The sequence below is a fragment of the Dendroctonus ponderosae genome, unplaced genomic scaffold (assembly GCF_020466585.1).
Source record: "Dendroctonus ponderosae isolate FM_Combo_2020 unplaced genomic scaffold, Dpon_F_20191213v2 Dpon_F_20191213_1, whole genome shotgun sequence".
Lineage (NCBI taxonomy): Eukaryota > Metazoa > Arthropoda > Insecta > Coleoptera > Curculionidae > Dendroctonus > Dendroctonus ponderosae.
The window spans coordinates 54,943,342-54,965,338 of record NW_026017110.1 but is presented as its reverse complement, the minus strand read 5'-3'; the positions used below and the strand labels follow the sequence as shown (position 1 = coordinate 54,965,338).

Genomic DNA, 21,997 nt, shown 5'->3' with positions numbered 1-21,997 from the left:
ATCGAGAAACTTAATTTTTTGAACTAAATCTTCTATTCATTATTAATGACTTTATTCCTAGATTCATTTCAAGATATGTCAGTCCTTTCCTTTTTGCTAGAGTTTCCGTCGCCCTATTTAATTAAGAAAAAATGTGAGGGCAATTGATTTAATTGTATTTGAAGATGTGGCTTTAGGATAAAGCCGCTAATTTATAAATGCACTTAAAGTTTCCTTATAATAAAGCAGTCCTTGGATTAACTCTAAATGGAAACTATTCCTTTAAAATAGTTGTGATAAAGTTTTTAATTGAAGTTATATAATGTAAGACGGTCGTTATTCAAAACTGAATAGAATGCTCTTTATAAGCGCTATTACAATGCCTTGGCGTTAAAAATCAATTGTCAAAGTGTCTGAATTGTGAAAACTTGATTTGCACGTTTTTAGCTGATGAAAATCCTCTGATGCCTCCAAGTGGGAATAAACTTTCCGAATACGAAACATCATCTTTTCAACATCGCCAACTACAAGAGAGGCTAATAAATGAAACCCAGGATGCTGTCATGATAATACCTTGAGGACTATTAACAAATTTGAAACGTTAGCTTTTTCGTCTCATAGGTTACGACATTTACAACAATTAACTTAATTGAATCGTTGTTTTATGGTTTATTATGATATCACTGTTTTTCAATATACCATTCATAAGCGATTATTGTTCAAAGACAGAAATTGTGTTAGTTTCGAATTTCAGTTGAAATGCAATGCCAGCAATAAATGAGTTTTAAGTTAAAATATTTAAATATAAAATTCATTGAAATTGAATACCCAGTTGAAAACTATTAACATCACGAGCCTTTCAACCAAGGTATGTGTGTACTGTTTAAAACATTAAAGCTTTAGAGAAATTAGTATAATCATGCAGGCAGCGCACACATTCTAACTTTGCATTTTTAGTCTTAACTGGATCAGTCAGAAGGACATTTGACGTGACAAAATCAGTACCCCGAACCAATAATTTATTAAAACCTCCCAATTAAACAAGAATATAATAACCAATATTTTTAATATAATTTATAATAAGAGTGAAACTAAAGTAATGCGGCTGCCATATAAACCCTGGGAACCCGACAATTCACCTACAATACTAAATTAAATTAAAATTTAATTTAATATTTTAGGTACCTAATATCGTGTCAGCCGCAACTAATGCTAGTTGGATATTAAAAGAAGCAAAAAACTTTGACTTAGTTGAACGTTTCGCAAAATTTTAGCTAGCAACCTTTGATTATTTATGTGTTAATTTACTTTACATCTATGGAATTTGCACTCGATTTTTTTCACTGCCTTCATTGGAATTACCAAATCTATCTTAAACTGATTTTAACGAGTTGAATATTATACAAAGCAAAAGTGGAATTCTAAAGTGAAACGTGTTCGTTAATCCGAGGGTTCTTGTTCAAGAATTTAAAATGCAAGTTGGCTACAATTTACCTAGAGTAAAAATCCATAAAAAGGCAACTAAGCGATAAAATTTGAAATGCAAATCAATGTCATTACCAAATCTTAACTGGTAACTGTTATTGGGCTATTTGGCGAAAGTTGCAGAAATAGAAGCCAGATACGGTTTGTTCGTGAGTAATGTTGTAAAAATTCCCGTTTTGCTGTTGAGGCTTAATCATTTATATTGACATATTGATATGCTATACCTATTTTCAATTAGTTAATTGCGTTTAAATTATTCTATTGATGCAGATTCTTTGAATGTAAATTTTCAGAATATTGGAAATTTCATTGCTCTCGAATTTTCGAAGTCATTTAATCAACTGGTAAGTAACCAAATAGTTTGTTATTCTTAGATATTGAAATTTCTATTATCTAGGAAAAGTAAGTTTATTTCATTCAATCGCCAATCGATTAATTATGCGCAACCACATGTGTTAAATCTAAATATTAAAACTTATTTATATCCCTACACAAATTTGGGAGAACAAGTTACCTTACCCAGAAGTAGTCGCCAAAGATAATATCGTCGGATTAAAGCTAAAAGTGACCAAGTGCAAAATTCCGTATTTGTGTTGGGTTGACCAAATAAGTGAAAAAATATATATTTTTTATATATTATTTATTTATATATTATTATATATTTTAGTTTAAAAGTTGACCCAGGGACCAGAGTCCCCCAAGGTCACAAAAATAGATGCATTAAAATGTGTTTTTAATGACAGAGTTTCCAATAGAATTTTCATATAACTTTCGGCTCGGTTTCAAAATGCATCTACCAAAAATTTATATTTTATACTTGGTCAGTTTCAGCTTTATGTCCACGATATGTTTATTTGCATCTGATTAAAGTTTATTTTGAGGGACCTTCTAAGTTCTTGGTCAGTATTGATGACAAACAGGGGGTTTAGTACAGAACAGTATCTTAAATCGAATTGCGTCAAAGCCAAATTACAAATAAAAGAACCACATATTTAACACTGTACGCACTTTGAAGGCTCACATAGCACTTACAGATGCCCAATTAATTATATCTCAAGCATAACTTTGTGTTTGTATTTAATTCATTACGCATTTGAGCCCGTACCGTTTGGGGTATATTCAACATACGCCAAATCCAATTCAACTGTCGTCGCTCCCTAACTATTACATATTCGAATCGTAACCATTGAATTAATTAAGATTAAAATAGTGGTTTTCGAAGCATGTCCCGTCCATCTTCTGGCCGCACCTCGAACAGTTGCTATAATTATATTATATAGGTTCTTAATCTAGTGCGAGCATTTATGGCTCTGCCTTTTTGCTGTAAAGACGTGCTTTTTAACTTCTAAACACACGATGCCATGTTCGGAATTCATTTTGCCACGTATTTGGTCATTCAAAGCTTTGACATACACATAAAATGAAATCGTCAGAATTTTCAGTCATTTCGAAGCTTTACTCATGTATGCTGTGGAGATTGGTTCAATCAAACTGTTTTAAATTAATTGTGCCAATTTATGGCAGCAATCGAGGTAATAATTATAACATTAAATTTCAACCAATTTTACATTTTATTCTAGGGAGATTATTATCAATTTTTACTCTAAATAGGGGGACATTTCACTGCCTTATGTTTCTGCATATTTTCCGTTTTAAACAATTACACTAACGCTAATCTATCCCTTTTGATTTTTGATGAAGTGTGCGAAGAAAAATTGATATAAAGTCCCTTTAATATAAAAGATATTACCTTAGTAATATTAAGCTATTATTATTGTTTCTGTAGTTCCAGAAGCAAGAATTCCTTTCACTGCCCGTAACGTGTCGGATCATTCAGTGTTCCTCAGTTGGAATCAGCCTAATATCGACTACGTCAATGGAGACTTTTTGGGGTATCGTCTGACCTGGAGACCGCTGAGCGGAAACAATCTAACTGAAGAGAAGTACATTCGAAATTCCAGTGTTACTGTAAGTAGAAAAAATAATTTTTGATACAAAAAAACAACCAACACACCCACAATACGTTCATCTCCTATAAACATTAAACTGTTAAATAGTTGATGTTTCACAATGTGACATTTTATGTTCAGGAAAGCTGCAACAATAATGTGACAAGCTGATATAAAATAGCGATGATCCATTACAAAGTTTCATTTTTACAACCAGTGTCTCATAAGCGATCGTACCCGTGAAATTTTTATATTTAAATTTATTGTCCGGACTTAATAAATTATATGGACCTTCTCTTATCAATTTATATATCTTACTCTAATGTATTTTTAATTACTTTACCCAGTACAGCAAAGCTTGCTAATTGATAACAATACTATTGAATTTAAAGTATAAAACTATTTCTCATACGTCTATACTTTGTTATGAGACAAATTTTGCTTAAATATTAATTTATATTAAAATGCATCATTTCACTGCAAAATAATAAATTCTATTCACTTTATGTTTATGTATCTGTAACTTGCAAAGTTCTTCTTTAACGGAAAATTAGACTGTTTTTAATTATAATTTCTTCGTCTTTTCGTCTATATTTCCAAACAACATTTTTTAGGGATCTCCCTGTTTGGCTTAAACCGTTTAATTTATATATTTAGTTAATCTTGCAATTGCAACTTTTATTCGTACTAGAGGATTATGTATGCTACAATTTGCATCAGAACTGAATTATTCAGTAATTACTTATGCATTTCCGTGTCATAAAGAATGCTAAAATATGAGAATTAAGCTCAACGTTTCCGCTCATAAGCAGAGCTTAGAAGTAATCGAACTTGAGATAATACAGTTGTGTACCGATGGCACTTTTGAAATATTGCTCAATTTTGTTAAATTTCGAATATATTAAAACAGATTTTACTGCAGGGAGTAAGCAGAAACAAAGTTATGCATTAAGAAATTTAAGAAATGGATAAATGCAATTATTGATGATAAGTTTTCAACAATTTTTGTAATTTTAGCTAAATGTATAATGTATAAATTCTAGATTATGAATGCTATTGGAACCTTCATATCGGATCTTGTTAAGTTAAATCCTTCATGCACTGATAGTTACAACGATACAACATTGTTTGACGAATTAATTATTGTTTTAAACTTAATTCCCGTTTGCCTGACTTTTGCTTTATTGCTTTGCCTTATGCATGGTACCAAACTAGTTAGAATTTGATTAATTATGTTAAAATTCGAGCTTTGCGTATTGCTAGCTGCTTGCGATACATTCCGCATGACTTGGCATGTTTCTCTCTTGTACTGACGCTATGCAAGCAACAGGCAGCAATTAAATTTAAAGATGAAAAGACATGAAAGTGGAGCTGCTGCTCGTAATTCTGCTAAACATTATCTTTCTTGGAAGGTTCGTCTTAGGCTTATGAAAATAATTAGTATGTATTGATAACCGAAGTTATCTGAAATATAATTAACTATAATATGTATCAAAATAATTCGTATTCATTTAAACGAATATTCATAACCGAAAATGAATTGCTTATTGTTTAAACAATTTCAAAACTAATAATTTAACTGTTTTACTTAAAAATAATACATGATCAAATGACGGTTGACTCATTTCTTTGCCTACTAAAGCATTCAATTCCAATAAGAGTCTACGTTATTAAATTATTACTCAGGGTAATATGCAAATTGCTTATGCTTCAATAATTACTGGAAAAGTTGGAGTTTATTTCAATAAACCTCAGTTTCCTAACAAAATTTACGAAGAAAATGGCTGTAAAATATTAATTAGAACAGATTTAAAATAAAGGAGAACTCTCTTTATTCTTCTTATTTTGCTAAATCGTTCATAATCTTATTTGAGCAACGCTTAAAAAGTCTAATTAAGATTCCGCCAGAAAATTAGGAACGCCATTCAGGAAACTCAAATTAAAGTTGGGTAACTGTAGTACTTCTTATCAAAATTCAATATTTGCAATAAGAAAAATATGCCGGCTGCTACATTTCCACCTATAAATTACCAGTTTAAATATTTCTGATAATTTCCAAAGTGTCCAGCTAAGTTTAAATTTAATTACTCATCAATGAACAAATGATATTAATTTAATATTTTCTAGAACATTGAATGATACTCAAATTATGTTCTATACTTTCCATTAAATATCAATTTGTTTTATTCTGTTTCAGGCACACAAAATTACAAACCTACGTCCTCATACTTCCTACCACATTGGCTTAAGCGTTTTCAACCCCGAGGGATTCGGTCCAAATACAACTTTACTAATTCGCACTGACGAAGGCAGTAAGTATTACGCTAAACAATTCATAACTGAAACGCACAATACTCTGGAACATTTTGAGAAATATAATAAGTGACCCAAAGTTTCTTGCATGGAGTGATAACTTCAGAAGCTGATCGTGTAATGTTGCTAGCCATTCTCTTAAATTAATAAAGGCAAAATTGAGAGGAGGCTCAACGATCCAGTTCTTGCGTCGGTATTTCTGTTAAATAAAAATATATATTTTAGTTTGCAAAATGAACTCTTGAACAAATAACCCTCATTTAATATAACCGCGCAGTGAGCGATAATTACCTCAAAATAGACGTAATCCCATTCCTGCAAAAAATGTAATAAAAACGTTCAGTGCGTACACACTTCTACATTAACGTTGAGAGATATTTTATTTCCAGGAGTTTAAAAAATTTAAATAGTACTTTAATGATGATATTTTAAATGTATTTATCGCTTACGGTGATATTTCAGCCCACCTTGATACTTTCTTTGAATATAATTTTATTAAATTATCGTATAAGCGAATGTAACTATGCACCGTATAAAGTGCAAAAAAATTACCTTAAAAAAAAGACGAAAACTAGAGTCGGTATATATCTGGTTATTAAGAATAATTTATGTGATCTGAAAAAATTGAACGTCGAAAACATTACCATAATAGTTGCAGTTAATAGCGATTCTCGATGTAGCAAAATATATGCTATATAATATTGGATCAATATAGGGGTAACATATTATGACAGACGCCTGTTTGTGTTAATTTTTCATTTAAATGTTTGCATGTAAATTCATTTTAAAAATGCATACGTTTCATGAAATAATTAATATGCTAGCACACAAAACTATATATTATTCATGATAATGAAAAGTAATGGTCAAAAAATAAATGTGAATTAATATTAATTTTCAGCCACAACGTTTCGTAATTGCCAGACCGAATCAGTTACTCCGTTAGAATTATCGTACAAGTAAATAATGAACAAATAGAAATTGATTAGAATTTTTATCGTTAATTCGCGCAAATAAGCTGATAATTAGATGTTCAACAAAGGCAAAATTAATTTTAAAATATTTTGGGTGCTCTCAAAACAGATATATATTTGCATCATTAACTGTTGGTGGTAAACATTTTGGATGCTTGTTCGTGTACTAGTTTATAATTGCTTTAATTGGGTACTTCTTCTCGGGAATCGTTTAGTTCCAGGTTTTTTATTCGATATGTTGTAATGAGGATATAAAATCAATAAATGTCTGCTAAAGAAGTGAGAATCTGGATCGTCTGGAAATCCATATTAGGCCTGGACAGATGCATATTTATTATAGTAACAAACTATACCTAAGCTCAGATAATTGAATTATACAAAATTGTATTTTGTTCTTTTGGACCATAAAATATAGACTACTTAGGAATGTGAGGACAAAAATATTGTGCAAATCATATTGTTTGTCAACACTATCTTAGAGATCGGGTAAATTTCTGACCAAACAACATTGAGTTTCTGGATTTAACCTTTTCGAAACTAACGCGTCCTCGGAAATTATTTAAACCTTAATATAGTTCCATTCGCCTGCAATGTTACGTAGCATAACTTAGACATTAATTATCTTACCAACTTATATTAACTGACTAATTGAAGTCAGTTTAAGAGAGCATTTGCGGGCGATAGTAACGGTGAGTTTCCAAAACACGCCATTGGAAAAATATTCCTAAGATATGCAGCCTGCATTTATTGACTTTCTTAACAACATCTTGGCCATAAGTTTGCATTTCTCAATTTGGCTGCGTTTACTTTTTTCCTTTTTGTGTCCCTTTTCGGTCTCAGCTCTTTCGATTACAATACATATTTATTTGCAGCGCTGGTGTCGTCACTGATAAAAATGTTGAACAGTTTTCAATCCAGCTGCTTCTTCTGAGCTGCTTCTTCTGAGCTTCTGCTTTTGCAACTGGTGCCATTGCTGTATTTATACCACTTTAAACCTGTGGATTAAGTGTGGGAAAAGAGTAGGGCAACGGGAGCGCTCTGGGTTTATGCGCAACTAGTGCACAGCACAAAGTTTGCCTTCAATTCTGGTTTAATTCACTGTCCTCTTTTATTCTGTTGAACTTTTATGGGTGTTGAAAAATCTCAATGACTTCTCAAGTAACTCTTGGAACGAAGTGATGTGTTAAGTTATAAACATGTCCCAATCTTCAGCTTCTCTTGTGTCCTGTAATCTTGGTGTTGACGCCCCGTTCTGTTGTACAAATATAGACTGAGCTGCATGAAAAGAATCATCCTGTATATAATATTTGTTTTGTGTGCTGTCAAGCCATGCCTAATTTTTTCCGTTATTCAGAGGTATATTTGCTGGTCTTTTTCAAAAGATTATCAACGTAATTGATCCATAGTAGCGGATCTGGCGACCAATTGGAAATATATGCCTACTATTATTAGTTGTTTCTATGTATGCCATTTAATTGCGGATTCGCATATTACATTTCCGGAGTGTCTTTACTTCGATTCGACGCTTTGTAATTAAAGCAGAACATTTATTTCATTCTTTTGATCAATAACAGCAGATCTTTTCTAGCCGGTTAATCAAAGATCGAATTTTCTGAATGTGGTGGTGTAATAAATGGTTGTAAAATTGACACCGTTACATTCTTAGGGACCTAACTCCGCTTTGTACCTGATTAATGGTTATAATGCCTTAGTCTACCAAGCTGAGCAGTAAATTTTATTGTTAGGGGCTATAAAACAATCCGAGTGCTCATGATTTACTCAGTTAAATTACTAAAACTAAGGTATGTCTCATTTGCTCAAAGGGGATTAAGAATATTAGGGTAAATAATTTGCTAGATAGCTGAGTACTAAGATGAGAAATTGCTATATGGCAAATGTTAGATAAATTAGACAAAAATGTTCTTATTCGTGCATTGTTATGAGTCAGTAGTTTAGTAAGAACTGTCATTACGGACAGTGACTTCTTTTTGAACTTAACCACGTTCAATGAAATGCGCTGCAGCCGCTTGATAGAGAAGTGATTTATTTTCTCCAGTTTAGAAACTACTTAGGAATAATCCACTGTTCCGGAGCATTAAAATTCACACATGTGGAAAATAAAGCTTATTTCATTGTCTGCTCTAAGTCGTATGGATATATCAGCTTTACTTGTCAAGAAATGGGACTAAGTACAAAATGAACTTTTAGACACCATTGCTAACTATTGAAATATAGAATCCATGTAAATTACCCCAATTTAATCTAAGATGGCTACGTTACTAATACTCTTAGCCAATTCCATAATTAAATGTAATATAGACCATGACTGCTAAAAGACACAACATTCGTAGACTAACTTTCTTACAATTTAACATTACACTCACATTTTACTCGGAGAAACGTTTTAATTTTCTAAGTACATGTATAAAAATGCTTACCTATTGTTATTTTCAATTTAAGTATCAAGTTGTGGTATAGTAGTGTTCAATGAAGTTAGTGTCATCTTGTTCAGAAAGGTCAACATACCAACAGACGTAGATGTATCTTTAGAATTTTCTTTGTATACATCAATAATTAATCAAATTTTTTTATAAACATTTTTTTCTAATGCCAAGCAATTAAATTGGTGTTTAAGTCCATTTAAAATTGCCTAAAACTTTATACATATAGGCAAGTAATGCATCGTAGAAAAATTCCATATGACATTAGATCTTTCCAATTGGATAATTCATTAGTATTAGTTTAGGATTCACTGAATCCGAAAACAAGTACACAAGTAGTTTAAATTGAAATTAATGAATACTTTGTGCATACATTTTGCGTTACCCGACAGGTTTTGGAGAGGGATTTATTTACACAACTACTTTGTCCTCTCTAATGGACAATCCTGCAATGGTAATGGATAATAAGCCCAACGTCTATTTACATAGCTGATCTGGCACTAAAGCTACGGCCATTTCGTATTAGTCATACTGCTAGCCATAATTTTTTTTTTTTGTTAAAATAACAATCGAAAAGATCACATTACTTACTATCATTATGTTTGCATTACTTCGATTTTCAGTCAGTAAAGTTGATGTTGAGAAAAGGTCCATATTATTCAGTTATATACTGGAAAAATGCACCAATAAGACTTCAAATTAATAGAAAGGCATTATTAAGGTGAAAGATAAAATTCAAACTAGTTTCTGCAGCACAACGCAGATATGAATTTGATTATATGATAAAAAAAATGGCATGTTTTTACAAACTACTTATAATTATGACCTGAGGCACATGAAGCGTAAAAGTAATAACAAATATTTTTGAACCGCCAGTTGCCAGGCCCTAATGTATTCAACAATGTATATTCATTATCAGGAAATAAAAAGATATGCTACTGAATACTTCAAAAATAAATTAAAAGTCAACACACAATTTCACAAGAATATTCCATTTAGTCGATTCAATCGAACGTTAAAGGCCAGAGATAATTGAGAATGTAAGCGGACCGATAAAGTATTAACAGCCTTTGAATTAAAAGGTTTTTTTCTTATTTTTTTTGTTGCTTCCTCGCAAATTTCAATCTGTGATCAGCATTTCATTTAATTGAACGTAAATGTTAAATGCTCATTAATTATGCAACATTTAAGTGCAAATAACGTGGGCATCTTTTCTTTGTAATTGGTTTTCTAACTGCAGTCAAAATTCCAGGAATACGTCGTTTTTTAGTTGTTACTAAATCCCTCATGAACTGAAAGCTCAGTCCACGATGGAAAAAACTCTATACCTTCTACTAAAGCATCTAGAAGAAATGTTCTCACGGTCTATATATACCTTATAGTTTCCAAGAAAACCAGAATATATCCCCAACTCTAGATTTTTGTATTCCAATATTACTAAACCGTATGAGAACTACACAGGTGTTCTTCAAATAGGTGGATTACATTCGGTCTCATGTAGAGCAAGGGAAATTATCATTGAAAAGGGCCTCTTACGATCAGAAAATCCTACATTTACGATCTGCAAACATAAGCATTTAGGCAAGCAGTTAAAATGTTCATTTTTTGTGCTTTCTGTTCTTTTCATTGCGAACCGTTTTATTCCTTTGTTCATACTTCTCTAAAACGATTTTGAAAAAGAAGTCGCTAAAACGTAAATGAAGTTTTTGAAATAGCAATATATCTGAACAAAATTAACTAGTTGTTAAAGAATAATGTTGACAACTAAAATAAAATCACAGTCGGATATGTGAAATGTTTCGAATCGATCAATTATAAATTTATATGATGTAATTTCAAACATAAAATTTAAACAAAAGTCGGTTGATTCGGAAACATACTCTGACCATTTCATACTACATAAAATGTGGATGTTTTGTAAATTGTAGCTCCCATATTTTAATTCCAGTACTAAATTCTAAGTGTAAATAGAATTTGCCAAAATTTGTATCCTAGGACATTAAGATGAGTCATTGCTTGCAAGTGTTGAAAAAAATGTTGAATGGTTTAATTCCAACAGAATCGGATTATTTAGAGTATTTAGAGTGCTTAATAATTAAATAATAATGTTATTCTTTGTGGTTTTTATTGTTTTTTAATTCGGTTTTGAGAATACAACTGGGATATAGAAGTATCTCAATTTTACTTAATTTAAATTAAAACGTTCAAACCGGATAGTTTGCTACATCAGTTTTAAAGTATTTAGCTTTCAAATTTATTTCCGAAATATATCGTAATTCATAGTAAACGTGAAAAAAACGCTTTGTCTTGGGGTATTGTAATTAACGAGCCTTATTCGGTTTGCGGGTTTTTGCAGCGAGCACATTTGCGCCGCTAAATCTTAAACGAAATCCTTCCGGAATCAGGTCATTATATTTTAGGAGAGTTTTACGTTTCATTTGCCCGATCCGTGTTGTTGTATCAAGAGGAAAATAGCTACTTTATAATCGAAACGTGCATTTACTGAATCTTTTATTTTCGTTTTCTTTTATTTGTGGTTATTTTAACAGCACCTCCATTTCCAAAAATGAAACAAATTAGTGGTACGCTCTAAAACATTTTCTCTCATAAATAATCATTAATTCATAGAAAGATTCCGATTGATCTTCAAGCAATTGCCCAAATATCCTCATTTCTATAGAGATTATCTGATTGCATAAGGAGTATTTTTATGGGTTTTCATAAATTGTACCTAAGAAAATATATTTGTGTCACACTCGTAATTACCAATGTTTCGGTATTAAAATAACATTTAAGAATTGATTTATAAAATTTTGTTTTGGAGAAAACCTGATTTTAATTAAAAATTAAAATTAAGGGAACGTTAGAGCACAGAAAACAATTGTTACGACTTGCGTGAATTGCCGAAATTCTCAAAATATAAAAATATTTAAGGCGGTGTATTGAAATGTTTTAGTCACCCATAAGCTTTTGAGCTAAAGTAAATCTCAAATTGAGCCAAAAATAAAAAAAATTTCTTCTTTATTTTCTAGTAATTCTTGCGTACTTAAGCTCTAAACTCTATGAAAAGGTTCTGGCAATAAAAACGTAATAAGTAGATATCATAATTTTCAAATTTTCGGATTAATGCATTTCGTTTTAAAGTGAAAATACAAAAATGTGTGCTTTTAATCAAACAATCAAGCAAATGTGTGTTACAGAAAATGTTGTATTTTACGGATCTTGAAGCGATAGTGATGTTCTAAATTGACTGAAGTTCTTTAGGAAAACATATATCTGTAGGTTAAGCAACAACCACGAGAACGGCTCCAAGAATACCATTTCTCTTCAGATAATGTTCGTGTCGTGTACCTACTTTCAACAGAATTTCAACAGAAAATATACAGTCATCCTTCTCTGTGAAGCCTTTCCAAAACCCAGCTTAAAATAATCTTAATAAGATTACCGTATAATTAGTCTAGCATTTGCTTTCTGCTCACTCGGAAAAACAATGTTTGTCGATTACATCTGCAGAGACATCAAAAGACGAAAATGCCAAAAAACGGGATTTAATACGAATGATGAACATGGAAACGGCAGCGTGCAAAGCAACTTAGTAAAAGTTAGTTAGACGGTTGACAGGTCAGAGGCAGATTGAAATTTCGGGAGACAAGCTTCCTAAGAGGCCAAATGTCCCAGACAGTTGAATTCTCGACTGCACAGTCGTGGCACATATGAACGGAGATGAGGCAAACAGAGCCAAATAATAACAATCCTGGAAACGACAGACTTGGACTACGTTCCGCCGGGACTGGATTAAGGACTTGAACTGAATAATCGTGTCTCCAACACATTCGCATCCGGGCCTTTGGGGGATTGTCCAGAGGCTTTTCGATGTTTAGGTGCAAAGTTTTAACACCTACCGGAAAAAATCTGTTTCAAGAGATTTATGTGCTATTTTCATGCGAATCCTAAAAGCTTTTTGTTCCAATATCCCTTAAAAGTGTCAGCGCTTTATTCAAAAGGTAAAAGACCTGGAGCAAGGGATACTTCCGATTCAGATTTAAACACTACCATTATTAAATTATATAAGAGAACACTTGTAATGACGTCTGTAATTTTGTCTCGATATTGTGTAGCTACAACCCTACATATCTTAAAATTGTACTTTTCGATAATTCTTTCACGGACAGACAATGGAAATAATATCAGTTAGTATGAGGCAAGATAGCGTAGACTTGATTGCCAAAGAGCGAGAGTTCTTATCATTACAGACAATCTTTCTTCTTTTCAGTTGGCAAAGTACTATAAAAGTTTTAACGGGAGAAGAGTCAAAAACGATTCCAAAATAAGAAATGTTACTTTTGATAACCATGAAGCGACAAAGCGTCTGTTTCTGGCAAGATACTTTGAGAAATCCGTGAAAAATCAAGATCGATAATGCGATATATTTGTCGGCAACAACGTTGGATACAATAAACCTTAACAACTAGAAGAAATAAATCTCAATTCTATAAAGCTTATATGGAAAATCCACAGCTCATCGGCTACACGTTTTGTTATTAACCAGTTAAAAGTTTAAAACACATACAAAGTATTGCTAATCAAGTTTGATTCTGTGATTTATATGACAAAATACCAATAGGGTTTGTATGAATTGTTTCGTCCAGTTTGTACTTCATAGTACCAAAATTAGCCGCAAATAAATAAAAACAATTAAAGGAATCAATTGCTCAAATTTGCAAGCATCTTTCCTGGTTAGTTCAATTTTTCCCTATTAGATTGTGATTTGTGATTTTAAAACATTTTCATACAATGGTTCGTTTCAGGAAAAAATGAATTAATTTAACCAAATCGCATATTAACTGATTACTGTTAATTTTCACATATAAAAATTGGGCTTATATTATCAATCTTTGAAACATTGATTAAGTCGTTTAAGAAGCGTACAAGTCATGTATTTCTTTAGATGACTGCTTTTTATAATTTTAGTTCTACACATTATGTTTACAGTCAACATTCCATAACAAAGTGCATTTTAAAATTGCTCTCATGAATATAAGAAAGGTTTTCTAAACATTCGGATGAAAATAGTAAGTTTTCTTCAATCGTATTTTACGAGAAAAAATTAGATTTAAGAAGCTAGAACAGGAACATTAGTTAAAAGTGAATGAAATTTGAATGTAATTATTGTTTTACTAAAAAAATATGTAGATAATTGTGAGTAACTAACGGCATGTTTGCCTTCCTATCCGGAGTATATGCCTTAAAGGAATTTAAATAATTTTCTCTTATTATCATTTACTCAAATTTGCGCGAAAACATTACGTCTTTCGAACCATAAGCAAAATGCAAAATATTATTATTCTATGATTTTTCATATCTTTATGTTTTAAAATTAGCTGCGCTGACGTCTAAATATATACTCTTTTTTATCCCTATACAACTAGAATCAAATTATATTCAATCTATCTCAATACATCTACATTCTGTTTAATTTTTTTCTGTTCCAGTATTTTTTTTTTTTTCATTTTATTCAGTTGATTCAAAGGTATTCAAACTGTTTTCGAAATCGGACGCATTCAGTGCTGTTCCTCAATCATATTAAAATTAAATTTAATAGTAAATTAAACACGAGTTATAAAAGTGTTTTCATATATTCCATAGATTTGTGTTAATGGATATTTAGGCAACCCACTCAGAAAACTGTAATAATGTGGATAGTTGAAACATTAATTAAATATTGCATACGATATGCGGTAATTATTTTATCACACAAAAGTGAATAATGTGGTCATATTATATTCTATTTACAATTTGTTTAATTTGATTGCATGTCTATAGCAGGTACTTCCGAAATATTTTAAAAGTTTAACTAATAAATATTTATAACTGTGAAGCGAAAAAATCAATTAGTTTTAAAATATTTTAAAAGTTAAAATAATCCTACTTACCATTCATTAATTCTAGTTAAATCGTTAATCTAGTTTAGTTATCTAGTTTTTTTTCCGAAAGACGGTTGGGATTTTTATAAATTTTAATTTTAATATATTTGCACTGCTTTTAATTCTGCTACGTGAGTTTCAATATATTTTTTTCTAAATGCGACTTATCTGCTTAAAATGTTTTTCACTGCATTTGCCATAGCATTGGCAACTCTACCTGTTAATCCTTCCAGCAATATTGCCATTAATTGAACAGTGTGCAGTTGATTATACGTTTGAAAAAGGCAGTATACGAACATTTTGCAATTTAAAACGTATTATTCAACTTGTAGTTTCATTTATATTAACATATTTGTCTGTTGTGCGTCAATAGTTTCACTGATTTTTTAAGTGTTTACTGTTTTCAACTTGTTACTAATATTTTTATCAAGCACATCACATACAGTTACAATACTCTTGGTGCTGAATTTTTTGGTGAATTGCCTTACGTTAATGGTAAAATAGTAATTCTGAAATGTGGTGGATAAATATAAATAGCAAAATATGTGGTAGAAACATTTAAGCGTATTCCACATTCATAACAATCATTAAACGATTGAAAATTGTCGCTGACTACATGTATTGTTGTGGAATAAATTGCGTATTTAATTAATGTTTGTGGTAAACCCAAGAACCGAATTACAGTTATATTTATTATAATTCCATTTTCGTTTATCAACATATATTGTTGAAGATCAATAAGGTTTTTAGGTTTTTTAGTGCTAAATTTAAATGGTTACATAAATTTTCCAGAAAATCTCATAGACAATTTATATTTCTACAACAGCATAATTATGATCATATTCTTTTCTTGTAATATTTGATCACCCAGCAACACCCTGCATATAAATGGAATGATAATTTTGATAATTTTGGCTGACATTTGCGTTTAATTAGAGCGATTCATATGAACCGTATATAAATTCAAACCAAGCATATGTATTACTCGTATCAGAAATGTTTACCGTATTGAAATTTATGGTAATTCGAACATAATTATCACAATCACTTCTCTTCATCCGTCTTCGCGAATTCAGTATAATGATTAGGGAAAGTGGATTTGGGCCTTGCCTTGGCAAGTTTATGTAGAGCTAAAACTTATTTAATTAATTACAAGTTTTACTAACCTCTGTTCGAAGTTCACAAAGCGGCCGCCGTTAACTTCAAAAGAAATATATATCCCTAAGAACTTTGCCCGTGGTTAAACTCCTTCATACTTCAGATTTAGGTAATTTTACACAAAAACTATTTATTTGTTCTGCCACTTGAGAGCCATTTCGAAAGCCATTCACTTGTCTTCCGGAAAACGATTATTCTTTGATGCTTTTAGCTTTGAAAGAACCCGAGTTCGAAATTGTAGTGGTTGTTCGGAACAGAATTTCACTTTCAATATACGTCAAATGGTTTTATTAAAGTTTCTCCCAAAAACGTCAGATTTGTGTACGTCGTTGTAGGCTTGAATAGTTCAACGGGCTCTAAATATTAATTCGAAATTATGTTTAAGCTTAAACTGCATTTAAGTTTACAAAACTTTCCACTTTGACATTCGGAATTTCAATTCATAACTGAGGGCTTTAGTTTAACTTGAACTTTTACTTGTGGTTGAAAAGTTGCTTCTTAGTAAAACTTCGAGAGTGAGTTTTGATTCTGTAAAAGCAAAATCGTTATTCAATGGCATAACATTATTCAAAATCAAAATCCATATCGACAATAACTTTTAACAATTACATGATTGAGAGCAGGAATAAGCGCTAAAGCTACTAAATATTTTATTGAATGATTTATATCAATGAAAAATTGCTGGAAAATATCGAAAAATCTATCAGTTATGTAAACGATATATAATTAAACTTAATAAACTGCCTAAAAAACTACTAAATATTAAATAAAAATTTACACAATTTTCAAATAGTTTGATTATGACTTAAGTTATTACATTCTAGAGAATCACATCCATTGCCCATTTTCAACGTTCTAGCTCAGTATATTTATTAAACGTAGGTTTAGTTACCGCAAATGAAAAAAAAATTACTCATTTCTTAGCAAAAGTGCCTAACAGATACCCTTGCGTTGAGCCTCTAAAAGTCCTTAATTATTTATATCTTTTAGATCGCAGTCGATTCTAATCATAAATGGTTTCAGACTGTGAAGCATATAAATCAATTTGGGTATTACCGCAAGGGCCTAGTTTGAGGCCTCGCCCTACTCTTTAAGATATTTAGAACGTACCCTTAAATGGGAGTTTGAGGTGTCAGCTATGTAATGATTATTGGTAGCAATTAATGCTTTAACTTAGAAGTTATGAAATTGAATTAAGCTGAAACAATTTCCTGAGTTAAATTCTACAATTACCGTAAACACAAAGTTTTAAATTGATTGAACGATATTTTATAAAAGCACTGTAAACTTTAAATCTGCCCTTTTTGTCCAAAAGTTGTTGCATAAGAGAAACTTTTCATTGTAAGCTTGATGCAAAAAAGTACGCTTTTATGGGTGGTTTTGTTATGTGAATTTGATTTAATATTTGACTCAATGTAAAGTTTAAAAACAGATTAAAAGTTTATGTGGTTTTTCCATAGATCCGGATACGGCGGTATGCTAACAAATACATTAAATCGAATTTAGTCGACCAGAAAATGTTACTACAAAGAATACTAGAATATTCAATATTAAAATATTATATTTAAATATTCTAACGGCCGAGTAATCCAAAACACAGGCAATTCCTCAAAAAGTTAATTCATTGTAAAGTTAGATGTAATTTTTGGATGGATACTATCCAGAGCTCAAATAAACTTCAAAACTAAACTTTACATAGCTCTGTAAAACTCTAAAAGTAAAAATGTTGCTTCTGGTATCTACCCTGTACTTAAAATGTCCTATATTAATTTGGTTTTCCATAGGAAGTATTTAAGAATATCTCAGAGTTATCTTCTAAAGAACAGGAATGTTTGTATAAATCAAACGAATCTAATATCGGGAAAATCTAATCATCATATTACCTTAAGGTATTGGCTAAAATATCATTCAATTTTCAAGCACGAAGCAAAATCAATCTACCTGTTGCCAGCCGTCTACACTGATGGCCTACAGGGGTTACATTTTAGTTAAATAAATGGAATTTGAGATTTTAAACTCAGTTTCCAGAACGCTTGGTAGCACCGACTAAAGAAAACCGAAATTTCATCACTATTCTGTTTTATCAAGTCCTTTCAAAACTTTGCTTTGACAATAAATTACGGAAATTTTCCGACGAAGTTGTTTGCCATGGAAGGACTTGAATGCAGACTTTTTGATTTTATAACATCAGCTAGACATTTTAATATCGTGAAAGTGCAAAATCTTGATAAACTTTTAACAGGTAATATTCCATATAATGTTATAATGATATACCGGGTGTCAACTTCCCACCCTTAATATCTTTCTTGCAGTTGAAAATATGAAACATCGGAAAGACCCGTCAATTTTATTTGTAAGGGGGGACACTTTCAATTAATATTTTTAACCTCCTTGTATCAACCCCCCCCCCTAGGGCTGGTAGATGTGTAAAGAGAATTAAACGCCCTTTAAAACGATGTGCCACTTGATCGCCCTTCCCATTTAAGATTCTAAGGGTGACACCTTCCCGTCCTAGGGGGTTGAAACAAAAAAGCAAAAAATATTAATTTAAGGTGTCCCCCTCACAAATAAAATTGACAGGTCTTTCCGATTTTTCATATTTTCAACTGCAAGAACGATATTAAGGGTGGGAAGCTTTCAAATTGACACCCAATATAAGAAAACCTTTGGAAAATTTTCTAAAGGGAATCATTTATTAAAATAATATATAGAACAATCAAAGATGATTGAAAAACTTTTAGTAATTAACAAAATTTTATGAGGTGTTTGGAAATAATATATATTCTCGCCAAAAAATCAACATAAAAAATTCTATTAATATTTAGGCAAAGAATCAATATTTTCTTAGAACACGCATGAATGTTATACTTGGCTATTTTTTTAGATTAATCTTGACCATGCAATAACAGTGATATGATTGATAAATTAAACTTACAGATACAAATATCTTCCTCAATTCTTACTGATTTTTGAAATATAATTTTTGTGGAAACTGCACAAAAATATACGTATTTGGTATGTTCGAGGAACAAATTTCAAAATCCAATGTCTTAGTTTAAATTTGAATCTCAATTTAGTTAGAAAAATGTACGTTCCAACTTTTCATCAGCTATTTGCAGAAAGTTTAAATTAGATAACCCTACCTCGGCCTTAAAGAACCTGACGATCGTCTTCTCATTATTCTGCAAAACTTTTCATATTTTGTCCCTATGTTATGAAAGGCGATGCTTTAAAATTTCTATCAGATTTAATTTACCAGTTATGTTAAGAAAGGTATTTGATGGCTCATTTGATGAAAATTACTTCCCAGTCTTTATTGCTTCAAAAGGTTTGGGTTGTACATAAAGCGAGAGCTTATTTTTCAACATCTATTTTAAAATGCATAGCATATATTGACTTGTAAGAGCCGATGTGAAAACTTAAACATTCGAAAGTTAATGTGACGAAATATTTTAACGACAGTATTTATTTTCTATATTAGAAAGTATAAAGAAATAGACAAAGCGAAGAGAGATCGATAATTTTAGTTTCAACATTGCGGTGCTAACTTAGGAAAGTAAAAGCTCCGCAGGAAGAAAAGTTGGAAGACAAAAGGAAGTTATTAAAAGTTTTTGGGAAATAATTAGGTTTCGGAGAAAAGGTTCTCGTCATAGAAAAGAATATACTAACATAAATTCTGCACCTAATCCACATGGGGCTCTGTTTCTGAGCTCTTCTTTAGTTATATCTTCCCATTAGTTGCTATTGTATCTCCGAAGCACAATGGAACGATTTGACTTATTATCGAGTTTATCTCTATTTTGTAACAGGTAATGGGATTTTTTAGCCAAGTGTAGGTTTAATTAATCGGACTGAATAACACTCTGTTGAGTTGCGCTATTGAGTTGTTGCCGCTCTCTGAGTTAACGAGTTATAACTCATCGGTTAATGAGTTATCATTCATTTGTTAAAGCTTTACGAGACCCGAGTCTGGAACTTTTACATCTAAAAAAGGGTTGATAACATTTTTTATGAGTAACGTTTTACTACTTTGTTCAAACAACTAAAAACGTAATCTAGATTTTCCCACCAATAGAACTGTGTCCAAAGAAATTCGACGAGTTTTCTTATAAAATCGATCTCTTAATTTTTTGCATAAAAGAATCCGTTTGCCAGTATTTGACAGTAAAATTTTAGGAAAAAACGCGGTTTTTCTGGCTAGATACAGTGTTGTTTAGAAACATTGACCTAAAATGAATAAACTCCAGTTTCCAAGGGTTTTCCAAATAAATGATTATAAACTTTCGCTTTTTCAGTTCGGGGAAATATTTCTCGAAAAAGACCGAGAAATAATTATTACGGTTTTGTCCATAATTCGAAGCTGCAAAAAGTTTAATATATATAATATTAAAGCGGTTAATGAGACGAGTGTTCAAATAAAATGTATCTTGTCATTTTTCACAGGAAATATCTGAAGATTACCAGTATTTTAAGTGAAACTAAAAATTAAGCCGATTTTTGCGTAGAAAGAATTTCTTAATTGAAACTTTGCTAAAACTCGAATCACCTGAAAATTTAAAGAAACTTTAGAAATCCTCAGAGCGATGAGAGCGACGAATTTTCCCAATAATTTTTTGTAAACTTTTGCTTTCTGGTCGTTTCTTCAAGATGGTCTTAATTACTTTTGGTAAAAACTGAATAAAATTATTTGATTTTTATGCGAAATTCGATGAATTTAGCTGAATTCGATTTTTTAAGGTTCCCTGCAAACCAATGAATGCGTCGAATTTTCTAGCAAAATTAGTTTTGTCATTTTTGTTGGAAAACACCTCATTATTTTCAAAAAAGAACAGAATCATCAGAAAATAATGCTTTTTTGCGTATTCGATTTGAAACTTTTAATTTTGTGATTGGCTTTGGAGAAAACCTTATTGGTTTTCGGGAAAAAACGGTAGGAATTTATTTTCGGTTTTGTCCCGAATTCGACACTGAAAAAAGTTTTTGTAAAATTATTACAAAGCTATAAATTTATCTTTTAATTTTTCACTTAAAAGTCTTCCTGATTGTCAGTGTTTTTAAGTGAAATTCTACAAAATAAATCGTTTTTGAGTGAAAAAGATTAAGTCAAAAGAAAAAACACATTTTTTAAGAGATTCTATTCTAAGAGGAATGGAGCTGACGAGACTTCCAAATAATCTGTTATGAACTTTCGCTTATTCTGTTTCGATTTCTGTTTATTCGTTTCTTGATAGAAAATTGTTTGATTTTTGTTCCGAATTCGAAGCTGGAAAGGGATTTCAAAACTTTTTGCGAAGAAGAATTCGAAATTTATTTCATAATTTTTCGTGGAAAATATCTTAAGATTGTCAGCATTTTTAAATGAAACTTTAGAAAATTGAGTAGTTAGAAGAAAGAGTAACTTAAAATCAAGTCATCAACATTTTCCCAGTAACGGAACTGAGTTACTCCGCCCATGCGTTCGGATGGCGCCCTAAGCCATTTGCGCAGCACTGCGCTAGCTTCACTGAGTTACCCAATCCTATTAATTAATAAATCGAATTAATTTAACTGGATTACCTACATCATGAACTGAAAGAATAGGCAGACATACACAAACTCTATTCAATTATTAAAATTGAATTCAACCAGTAAAACATTGAGGTATATGGCTTTCGTGCTTTGCTATAGAAATGAATAAAGATAATTTAGATTGAAGCAGATACGAGTAAAACGTAGAACAATGCAAAAAATTAAAATTCCGTTAAGTCTTTGTCAGTCGGTTTTCGTGAAAAATG

The 21,997-nt window shown here is 31.2% G+C and overlaps 1 protein-coding gene across 4 annotated transcripts in view; it reads left to right on the top strand.

Moving 5' to 3' along the window:
* Positions 1–21,997, top strand: part of LOC109537920 (tyrosine-protein phosphatase 99A) — a 298,832-nt gene that overhangs the window by 256,742 nt on the left and 20,093 nt on the right. For all 4 annotated transcript variants that reach the window (XM_019904885.2, XM_048661512.1, XM_048661513.1 and 1 more), the window contains 2 exons: positions 3,251–3,432; positions 5,611–5,725. In XM_019904885.2, coding sequence (XP_019760444.2) covers positions 3,251–3,432; positions 5,611–5,725 — 297 coding nt within the window. The remainder of the gene's footprint in view (positions 1–3,250; positions 3,433–5,610; positions 5,726–21,997) is intronic.